The sequence below is a fragment of the Platichthys flesus genome, chromosome 17 (genome assembly GCF_949316205.1).
Source record: "Platichthys flesus chromosome 17, fPlaFle2.1, whole genome shotgun sequence".
Classification (NCBI taxonomy): domain Eukaryota; kingdom Metazoa; phylum Chordata; class Actinopteri; order Pleuronectiformes; family Pleuronectidae; genus Platichthys; species Platichthys flesus.
In genome coordinates this window covers 21,030,483-21,041,957 of record NC_084961.1, presented here as the reverse complement: position 1 = coordinate 21,041,957, position 11,475 = coordinate 21,030,483, and the positions used below count along the sequence as shown (strand labels likewise).

Sequence of the window (11,475 nt, the reverse complement as noted above, 5' to 3'; positions counted from 1 at the left end):
AATGTTGTAAATATTCTTATTTTGTTGAAATATCCCCCTGATGTTTAAATAGGATAAAATTGTCCCCCCCCCCCCTTAAACTTAATTGTAAACTATTTCAAATATCCCTTTTCCGCATTTAATTTTCCACAGGCCGTTGCAATTCAAATAGCCACGTCATGACGTCATTGTATATGGCTCTGCTCTCCCAGCTAATGCTAGCGCTAACTTAAAGCAGAACAACAAAACAGTGGCCGATACATCATATTTTAATGAATGTTGCTTGTGGCTTTGCTTTTCTGTTTGCGAGCATTGACATAAACATGTCTATATAACCAAGCACACATTGGACTTACAATACAGTATTAAACATTCCTTTAATTAACTAAATACATTCAAATTAATACGCGATTTTGGTTCCCCCCAGTGGTTTCTATGTTTTTTTTCCCCCTTTAAAATATTTTTTTGTAGGTCGTTTTTCCTTACTCTTGATGAGGGCAGAGGATGTCGTTAGAGGATCAGATAAATTGTGATTTGTGAATATAGGCTACACAAATAACATTTGGAAGTGGACCGAGGCTCTTTTCTGGCTCAGCACAGAAACCTTGAATTTATGTTTCCTACTATTTGCCTTCAGTTTAGCTCCAGCTCTACAGGCATCTCCTCCTCAGCACCTTTGTGATTTCAGGCTTTGCTCTGGGCAGCAACACAGGTTCAAATCAGTTGTCCGCATATTTATAAAATCTTCCAAATGACCTGTGCAAGACTTTCAACAAACAGAAACTAAAGTACCAGGATCATCCGCAGACCCAGGGCCGCAGCTGTGGCCACATCACGATCTGTGGATCGCGTATCAGAGATCGTAGTGGTGGATCCAGTATGGCGGATTCTGTATCGTGTTGGCATCTGATAATGATGGTGTACCACGAATGAGGTGGCAGCTGATTGTGGATCCTAATAGCGGCAATGGACAATGTGGACTATAGTAGCATCCGATCTAGATGGTAGACCATCATCTTGCTGGCTTCTGACCATAGACCCTAATCCTAACCCATATGATTGCAGCCGGACTGCTTGATACATAGTATTTCTCCTCAGATACTTGACCATTAATGACAATAATCGATCAATTCATTGACCTTCAGTTATGCTTCAAAATGTTTACCCTTATCAATGCTGCTAAACCCTTTATCTTTCTGAGGTTCTCCTTTACACTTGACATCTATTGCACTTATGTGCAATAGACATAAGTGCAACCGTAACAGGGGTCATTTCCTGTTACGGTAAGCGTGCTGCGTCATTTCCTGTTTTCTTGCCACTGGTGGTGGTCGCTCTGCGAATTAGCTCCGCTGCTAAACACAACTGTTTCCCTGTAGCACTACGGCTAAAATCACCGGTCTGTAGTTAAACACTCGCACATACCAACGCTTATTCTTTCGTGCTTAGTGATTCTGTGTTCTGTCTGAGCTCACCTTCGTAGCTATATAGCAGCGATGTCTTCTCTCTCTCCCTGTTGCTCTACTGCTCTCTCTTGCTCCGAGTGTCTAATGTTTACCTACTCCTCTGCCTCCCTTAACAGTAGTGGTACATGTAATAAATGTAGTGTGTTGATAGCGATGGAGGCGAGGCTTAGCGACTTAGAAGCTCGGCTCAGCAGCTTAGAAACTCCGTTAGCTGTAGTTAGCCGGCTCCCGCTAGCCGCGGAGCCACCTAGCTTAGCACGTAGCTTAGCCTTAACGAGCAGTCCCCAGACTAGTCCCTTGCAGCCGGGAGCCCAGGGCAGATGGGTGACGTTCCAGAGGGGGCATAGTGCTAGACTTAGAAAGCCCACGATTAAAGAGCCACCAGCTCACGTTTCAAATAGATTCTCTCCACTCAGCGAGGCACCCGCTGATAAACAAACTCTGATTATTGGCGACTCGGTTCTGAGAAACGTCAGGTTAGCGACACCAGCGACCATAGTTAATTGTATCCCAGGGGCCAGAGCCGGCGACATCGAATCTAAACTTAAGTTAATGGCTAAATCTAAAAAAGGTAAATACAATAAAATCGTAATTCACGTCGGCAGCAACGACTCCCGGCTTCGTATGTCGGAGGTCACTAAATTGAATGTTGAGTCGGTGTGTGCTTTTGCTAAAACGATGTCGGACACAGTAGTTTTCTCTGGCCCGCTCCCTAACACAACAGGTGATGACATGTTTAGCCGCATGTTGTCTTTTAACCGCTGGCTGTCGAAGTGGTGTCCTGTAAACGGCGTGGGCTTTATAGATAATTGGCTAACTTTTTTGAGAAAACCTGGTCTTGTTAGGAGAGACGGCGTTCATCCCACTTGGGATGGAGCAGCTCTCTTATCTAGGAATATTACTAAGTCTATAACATGACAACCCATAGTTGGGACCAGGAAGCAGAGCTGCAGTGCTAAAAACTTCTCTGCGCTCCCTCTGGATCAGTCACAAAACCCCATAGAGATTGTGTCTGTTCACCGTCCGATTAAATTATTGAAATTAAACAATAATAGAACGAGAACTCCACACAAAAATTTAATACAAATTAAAACAACCTCTGAAACAATACAGGAAACCCAGACTTTTAAATGTGGTCTTTTAAACATTAGATCACTGGAAAAAAAGGCTCTTTTAGTTAATGAAATAGTCTCTGATTACAACATAGATTTATTGTCCCTCACTGAGACGTGGCTGCATCCTGATGATTATGTCAGTCTAAATGAATCTACTCCCCCCAGTCATATCAATTCACAGGTTCCTAGAGAAATTGGGCGAGGAGGTGGAGTTGCTGCTATTTTTAACTCCAGTCTATCAATTAATCCTAAACCTAAACTCAGCTACAAGTCATTTGAATGTCTGGTTCTTAGTCTTCCACGCCAATCAAGGAACCACCAACAGCCAATCATATTTGCCGTAGTTTACCGTGCTCCCAGGGCTTATACTGAATTTTTAAAGGAATTCCCTGAGTTTTTATCAAACTTAGTCCTAAAGACCGATAAAATTATTATTGTTGGTGACTTTAATATTCATGTTGATAATAATAAAGATTGCCTTAGCGTAGCATTTATTTCAATACTAGACTCTATTGGTTTCAGTCAGTGTGTGCACAAACCTACTCATTGTGGTAACCACACACTTGACCTTGTATTATCGTACGGTGTCGCAATTGAAAATTTAACAGTACTTCCGCGCAATCCAGTTCTATCAGACCATAATTTAATAACCTTTGATTTTTCAATAACTGAATATATGCCACTAATAAAAAATTCATTTTCTAGATGTCTACCTGATAGTGCTGTAGCTAAATTTAAGGAAATAATCCCAATTACATTTAAACCCGTATTAGCAGTAGATATAAACAACAAATTCTTTAAAACCCTGAGCTCCATTGAGATCGACCACCTCGTCGATAGCTCTGCAGACTCATTACGATTAACATTAGACTCAATAGCGCCTCTAAAAAAGAAAAATGTCAAACATAGTAAATTAGCTCCGTGGTATAATTCCCAGACAAATGAGTTAAAACAATTATCAAGAAAACTAGAAAGGAAGTGGCGCTCCAGCAACAATGTTGAAAACCTCATAGACTGGAAGAATAGTGTTAAAGAATATAAAAAGGCTCTCCACAAAGTAAGAGCCGCCTACTATTCAAAACTAATAGAAGAGAATAAAAATAACCCCAGGTTTCTCTTCTGCACTGTAGCCAGGCTGACAGAGAGTCACACCTCCACCGAACCCAGTATTCCTCCATCCCTAAATAGCAATATCTTTATGACCTTTTTTAATGATAAAATTCAAACTATTAGAAATAAAATCAACCATCTCCTGCCCTCAATTGGCACTAATACCCTCCCAACAACAGAGATCTCAGAAACGGCTGAGAATCCTACCCATTACTTAGACAGCTTCTCTCTGATCACCCGTGATCAGTTTACCAAATTAATCTCAGGTTCTAAACCAACAACCTGTATCTTAGATCCCATTCCTACCAACTTACTTAAAGACATTCTGCCCCTAATTGATAGTTCGTTACTTAACATTATCAATCTGTCATTATCATCAGGTTATGTACCACAGTCTTTTAAAATAGCTGTCATCAAACCCCTACTCAAAAAACCCACCCTAGACCCAGAGGTTTTAGCCAATTACAGACCAATATCTAACCTCTCCTTCATTTCTAAAATCTTAGAAAAAGTGGTAGCCAATCAGCTGTGTGAGTTTCTCCAGGAAAATAATATATATGAAGACTTTCAATCGGGGTTTAGAGCCAATCACAGTACAGAGACAGCCTTGGCAAAAGTCACTAATGACCTTTTAATAGCCTCAGATCAGGGACTTGTGTCTGTCCTCGTTCTGTTAGATCTCAGTGCAGCATTCGACACAATTGACCATCAAATTTTATTACAAAGACTAAAACAGTTAATTAACATTAATGGAACCGCCCTTAACTGGTTTAAATCGTATTTTTCTGATCGCTCCCAATTTGTGCAAATTAATGATGAGTCATCTGTGCGCACCAAAGTTAATCATGGTGTTCCACAGGGCTCTGTGCTCGGCCCAATTTTATTCTCATTATATATGCTTCCACTAGGAAACATTATCAGGACACACTCGGTAAATTTCCACTGCTATGCGGATGACACCCAGTTATATTTGTCAATAAAACCTGAACAAAGTAATCAATTAACTAAACTTCGAACATGTCTCAAGGACATAAAAACCTGGATGACCCGCAATTTTCTCTTATTAAACTCAGACAAAACAGAGGTTATAATACTTGGCCCCAAACACCTTAGAGATGCATTATCTAATGATATAGCTGCGCTAGACGACATTGCCCTTGCTTCCAATGAAACAGTCAGGAACTTGGGAGTGATCTTCGATCCTGATTTATCCTTTAATAGTCACTTAAAACAAATTTCTAGGACCGCTTTTTTCCACTTGCGTAATATTTCAAAAATTAGACATGTCCTTTCACAAAAAGATGCAGAAAAACTAGTCCACGCCTTTGTTACATCGAGACTGGACTATTGTAATTCATTATTATCAGGCTCCAGCAGGAAGTCGTTAAAGACTCTACAGCTTGTCCAAAATGCTGCAGCACGTGTCCTGACGAGAACAAAGAGAAGAGAGCACATTTCTCCAATATTAGCATCGCTACACTGGCTTCCAGTTAAATCTAGAATAGAATTTAAAATTCTCCTCCTCACCTTCAAGGCCCTTAATAATATAGCGCCTTTATACCTTAAAGAGCTGTTAATACCTTATAAACCCACTAGAGCACTCCGCTCCCAGAATTCAAGCCTACTTGTCGTCCCTAAATTCTCTAAAAGTAGAGTAGGAGCCAGAGCTTTTAGCCATCAAGCCCCTCGGCTGTGGAATAATCTACCACTTTCAGTTCGGGAGGCAGTCACCATCTGTTCGTTTAAAAGTAGGCTCAAAACCTTTCTTTTTGATAAAGCTTATAGTTAGAGCTAATTAGTGCGCCAGAACGTTACTTGTTCTATTTTATGACACATGACACACGGAGCTTCTCTTTCCAGCTTCTCCTTCCTCTTCTCCATCCCTATCCCCCTTCCCCGGAATCCCTTTGCTTTATCACCCGCAGATCCAGGGCCTCTGTGGCCGCACCATGGATTACGGTTTGTGGATCGCGCACCGGGGGTCGCGGTGTTGGATCCAGTGTGGCGGATTCTGAGTCATGTGGGCTGATCGTGGTGCTGGTGGCGGACCCTGTGTCGCGTTGGCATTGGGCACGGGCGGTGGACCAGGACCGCAGTGGTGGCTTGTGATGGGTCCTCCTGGTGGGCGGCGGTGGACGGTGACTGAGGACTGAAGTGGCGTCTGGTCTGGATGGTGGATCGTGGTCTAGATGGTTGCTGAGCATGGACTGTGCTTCATCAATGCTGCTAGAGACTTTGATTATTGCTGATGTTCTCCTGCACGTGGCATCTATTGCACTTCTGTCCGTCCTGGGAGAGGGATCCCTCACATGTGGCTCTCTCTGAGGTTTCTACATATTTTTACCCTGTTAAAAGGGTTTTTTGTAGTTTTTCCTTACTCTTGCTGAGGGTTAAGGACAGAGGATGTCACACCCTGTTAAAGCCCTATGAGATGAATTGTAATTTGTGAATATGGGCTATACAAATAAAATTTGATTGATTGATTGATTGATGTCCGTCCTGGGAGAGGGATCCCTCACATGTTGCTCTCTCTGAGGTTTCTACGTATTTTTACCCTGTTAAAAGGGTTTTTAGTAGTTTTTCCTTACTCTTGTTCAGGGTTCAGGGCAGAGGACGTCACACCAAGTTAAAGCACTGTGAGACAAATTGTGATTTGTGAATATGTTATATGCTATATGCTATACAATTTTTTTATTGATTTGATTGATAAAACAGAAAGCTAAGTAGTGAAACAAAAAGTTGCCACACAGCCATTGTGTCGGTGATGGTGGTCAGTGAAAGAAAAAGAAAGACATAAAAGTTACACAAAAAGAGACCGGGTGCTTATGCAATAGGCTGCCACTTGGCACAGCACCATCTTGAATTTTGCCTTCTATTGTAGTAGCTGGTCACTGGAAGTGAGGCTCACCCTGAAATGTTGTTGGTTGAGACACTCTTAGACAGGGACAGACTGGAGCGACCTCGGCGGGATCCCAGCAGGGACTGTCGGAAGCTATCAGAAGGGTAGATGGCCGAGCTTGGGCGTTCACGCATTCCTGGAGCTTATGAAAAATTATGATGCAGTTAGAGGATTAGGGAAGGGAGGGCAAGACAAGGGAAAAAAACAACTGTAGTAGATGGAGGAAAAAAGAGTTTGATAATGTAGAAGAGGACCGCATTTTGTCGGCTGTGACTGACGGGAAGGAGCGGTCTTACTCTAACCACAAGTTAGATGATTTGATCCCAGTCTTCTCCATCTGCATGTTGAATTGCCCCTCATAGAATAAGTGCTGTCCATAGATGCATAATATGAATGTGTGTGTGAATGGGTAAATGGTAATCATGAGGAAGAGAAATGTGTCAAAAGGAGTAATGAATGAGATAGAAGGAAGAGACTGAATATGTCTTACTTTTTGCACGCAGAGTGATATTTTGCAAGGCTGAGTTATTCTTCAATAGGACAGTCTTCTGCTGCTGTGGTAATAGGGGACAAACAAACTGTGTGATGTTTCAACAGTATGTTGAAATTTGTATTTCAACATAATGTATGACATTTTATTGACATTTTAAAACAGAGGAAAACACCAATTTCTTGTTAAGAGGAGAAGAAAATACACTGGCATATTTGTGGGAAATGTATGAAATAAGAAGAACCCTATTTTGGAATAAATAAAAACATATAGCTGCAGCCTAATAGCTTAAAAATATATATTTTAGTTGGCGAAATATGAAAACTACAAGTGAGAGCAGGTCAGATTGGAGCGGACACAGAAACTGAAGCCCGGTACAAGCCAACTGCAGCTTCTGCTGTGATCAAGAAGCTGCGGCACTGATCTCTGAGCAGCTGTGACAAGAGAAACTCTGTGTCTTTACTGTTCTGCAGCTCATCCAGAATGCAGCAGCTCGACTGGTCTCATCAAACACTCATCAAAATCAGGACTGTTTGCGCTTCTGACTCCTAAATGGTAGAATGAGCTCCCCATGGACATCCGGTGAGCAGAAAGCTTACGCTGGCTTTACACCAGAGCGCCGCACAGCGCCATTCTCAAGCAGGCAGGTTCATACTTCATACTGTTTAGTCCCTCTCTCTCCCCCTCTCCCCCTCTCTCTCTCTCTCTCCCTCTCTCTCTCTCTCTCTCTCTCCCTCCCTCTCCCTCCCCCTCTCTCCCTCCCTCTCTCTCTCTCTCTCTCCCTCCCACAAGCTTTCTGAGCTTGGTGTCCCTCTCTCTGAGAAAACTTTTTTTTGAGCACCGCTATCAAGTTGCATTCATACCGTTCAATTACATTTATACAAAGTAACTTAAAATCAGTATTAAGATAATTTTGAGAAAGTATTTATAATAATAATTTGACTTGTATAGATTTGTGTAACGTGTATCTTACCCTCTGTTTCATTTTAGCGCAGTTGGGCAAAGTATCTCGACAGCGGTTGTGAATAGTGATGTTGCATGCTAGAAAAATAACATTAGACATTAAAGCAAAGACCATAAACATATATCTCTTTCATTCTTTCTTCTATTTTACAACTGCAGATATTGATTATGACCAGAGAAACCAGAATAACTAAGAACTTTTACTATTTGATTACTTTGTTAGATTTTACCACTTTAACACCATTCAGTGTATATAGAAGTAGAAGCGCACAAACTCTTACTTACTCGGGCAGCTGAGGGCCTCCTTGGCAGTAATACTCTTGTTACATGCTGTACAGAGTGTAGTTCCTGAAACTGTCAATGACGTGAAGAGATGACCATTGCTGTAACGTGCCTCCCTTTCCCTTGCTGCCTTCTCTTGCTCCCTCATGCGCTCTCTCTCTTTATTCTGGAGAAGAAATAGAAACAAAATTGAAAATGACTTCTTTATGAATGTCACAAAAACTGAAAAAGAAACCGACTGTCGAAATAGCACCACTGCTAACGCCCAGGCCAAACTGTTACCTCGCTCTCTCTGTCTCACACATACACGCACACACACAAACACATCCCAACCAGTGTGAACAACTGACAACCGAAACATGCAGCAGTATACAGTCAGTGTGGCCCGGGTGAAAGGTACCAGGCTAAATTGAGGCACCAACACCAAGGAAGCATAGTCACAGGCACGAGCTACTAATAATAACAATATACTTCTTCTTAACATTATTATCATTAACAATAATATCAATAATAAATGTATCTCCTAATTGATCACTGTAACAGAGTTCAAAAGTCCTGTACATAATACATGGTAAGGGCTCTCAGCTTGTTGCTGTCTTTGGTGTATTGTGTTATTGTGACAAAAAGATTTGAGACTGCTAATTGATGTTGTTCTGGGCTGCAAGCACCTCCAGCGTTAGATGTCCCGTTACATGCATTGCATTGGATAACATTCAATGCATGGACAAATTTTCAAAAGTCTTGGGGGGAATATTTATTGGGACATTATCTCCAGATTGATTTGCTTTTGGAGCTAATCAGTCAGATGACACATGATGCGCTCTTTCAGAGCAGAGATTGTCTAAAGCCATTGTATATCTTTATCTAGAATTAAATCCTTACATCTGATCCTAGAATAGTGCTTTGTCTCATAAAGAGCCTGATGCTGCCTTGCATTCATGTTTAATTCATGCCCTCTTGTGGTAGTAGATGGTCTCTTGATCACTGCATATACATTGAGGATCAAACCTGGGATGTCTGACACTTTCTCTTCACTATACTGAGATAAGGTTACTTTCATTTTTATACAAACGTAAAAAAAAATGATTAGTATTTCTTAGTGGTGCACCGATGTATCGGCCGTACATCGGTAACGTTTACTGCCATCGGCGCATCGGTAATAAACTTGACCTGCGCCGATTAGTAAATCTCTATTGGGTATGTTTAAGTAAATTGTAAACAAAATACGATTCCAATTGCTATTTATATCTCCAGGACTGCATTAGTGTCTTTTTACAAGCTTTTCTCCCATTTTATTCTACAGGACAATGCGACGTGCACTCTCTCATCTGTTTGGACATTTCACCCCAGCCAATGTAAAAGGAAAGGCTGTGTACATTTGCAAATACTGTGTGAAGACCTATGTTAAGAATGCCACAAAGATTTCCTCAGGGCTCAAATCAGCTTATGACAAAACAAAATGTTTATATCTATGTCTGTATATGACAAGGTAAATACAGTTCCCACAAAAGTTCCAGTTTGGGGCCAATTTTTTTGAAAGTGAGCTTATAGCGGAACTACTCAGGTTATCAGGAGTCTCCAAGTCGCACACTACAGCATACCACCCAATGGGGAATGGAGGCTCTGAGAGATCAATAAGACTCTGGGTAATATGCTTTGTTTGTTGCCATTGAGAGAGAAGGCCAAGTGGCGCCAACAAATACATACTCTAACTGTTGCATATAATGGTGCATGAGATGACTGCATACGCTTCCTTCCATCTCATGTTCGGCCGTGTTCCGAGACTCCCTGTTGATGTCATGTTCAAACATGTGTTACAGGACCCTTTGGTTGTTGACTATAGCAGCTATGTGAATACACTCGTGTTCCAACCTCTAAGAGGCAGTAACTATTGCGCAAAAACATTGCATCAAAGAGCATCTGAACGAGGGTGATAGAGTACTCCTCGCCAACAAAGGTGAGAGAGGAATGAATCAATCAATCAATCAATCAAATTTTATTTGTATAGCCCATATTCACAAATTACAATTCATCTCATTGGGCTTTAACAGGGTGTGACATCCTCTGTCCTTAACCTCAGCAAGAGTTACGCCGGGTTTACACACGATGCGTAAGCGACGCTGAAGCGAGGCGTAAGCGCTAATCCCTAGCACGCCGGCGCTTGGCGGTTCACACCGGGCGCGGTAGCGACACCGAAGCGCCGCTGTTATCAGCCTGCAGTAAAAATGGCATTTCATATTTTTTTTCAAGCATATACTTACTTGTTGCTCCAAAATTAACTGCAACAGTGTCCCAACATGTGTCCTTTTTAGTCTTGTCTTTATACAACATGTTCCGAGGATCATACAACTCACTGTACTTCTCCACTTCAATTATTAATGTAATGTCATCCATGTTGAAGAACTTCGCTGTTTGCTCCGTAAAAAATCGGGGGTCTGGGGTAAATTACGTATTCTCAACTCAAGCCTATGTGGAGAATACGTAGCCCCCCCCCTCTCTCTCTCTTTTTATCTGTATCACTGCTTGTGTGGCTGTAGTGGATGGGCAGAGGGGGACATTTAATAATGTGGTCGGTAAAAGCGGTAAAATTCAAACTCCAGGACAACAGAGGGTGAATACAAAGTATGGGATGCATATTTGATAATTTATATCATATAAAATATGTCGTCAATATCGTTTAAAATCGTTTTTCAGTGTGTTTCCTGGCGCGATACGCTCGTGTCAAGCGTAAAAAATAGACTCGACGCCGAAACGATCGCTGTACGGTGCGAGGCAGCCGCGGCGCAACGCTACGCTTCAGCGTCCGGTGTGTTCAGCACAACGATTTAACATGGGAGTGGATGGGAGCCAGAGGATTGGCGCTGCGCACAGGCCTCGCTTCCGCGTCGCTTCCGCGTCCGGAGTGAACCCGGCGTAAGGAAAAACTACTAAAAACCCTTTTAACAGGGTAAAAATACGTAGAAATCTCAGAGAGAGCCACATGTGAGGGATCCCTCTCCCAGGACGGACAGAAGTGCAATAGATGCCACGTGCAGGAAAACATCATCAAGATTAAAGTCTTCAAGATTAAAGATTAAAGTCTCTAGCAGCATTTGATGAGGGTAGACTTCCCGAAGGACAACCCCAACATGACATGCCAAGCAGTCCCGCTGCAATCACAGTCCATGGTCAGCA

General features: G+C 42.0%; 1 protein-coding gene across 2 annotated transcripts in view; it reads right to left on the bottom strand.

Annotated features, from left to right (window-relative positions):
* arhgef1a (Rho guanine nucleotide exchange factor (GEF) 1a) overlaps positions 1-11,475 on the bottom strand; it is a 111,735-nt gene that overhangs the window by 92,137 nt on the left and 8,123 nt on the right. For both annotated transcript variants that reach the window (XM_062409871.1, XM_062409870.1), the window contains exons 2-5: positions 8,305-8,467; positions 8,030-8,097; positions 7,057-7,120; positions 6,576-6,708 (exon numbers count right to left, since the gene is read on the bottom strand). In XM_062409871.1, the coding sequence (XP_062265855.1) occupies positions 6,576-6,708; positions 7,057-7,120; positions 8,030-8,097; positions 8,305-8,467 (428 nt within the window). The remainder of the gene's footprint in view (positions 1-6,575; positions 6,709-7,056; positions 7,121-8,029; positions 8,098-8,304; positions 8,468-11,475) is intronic.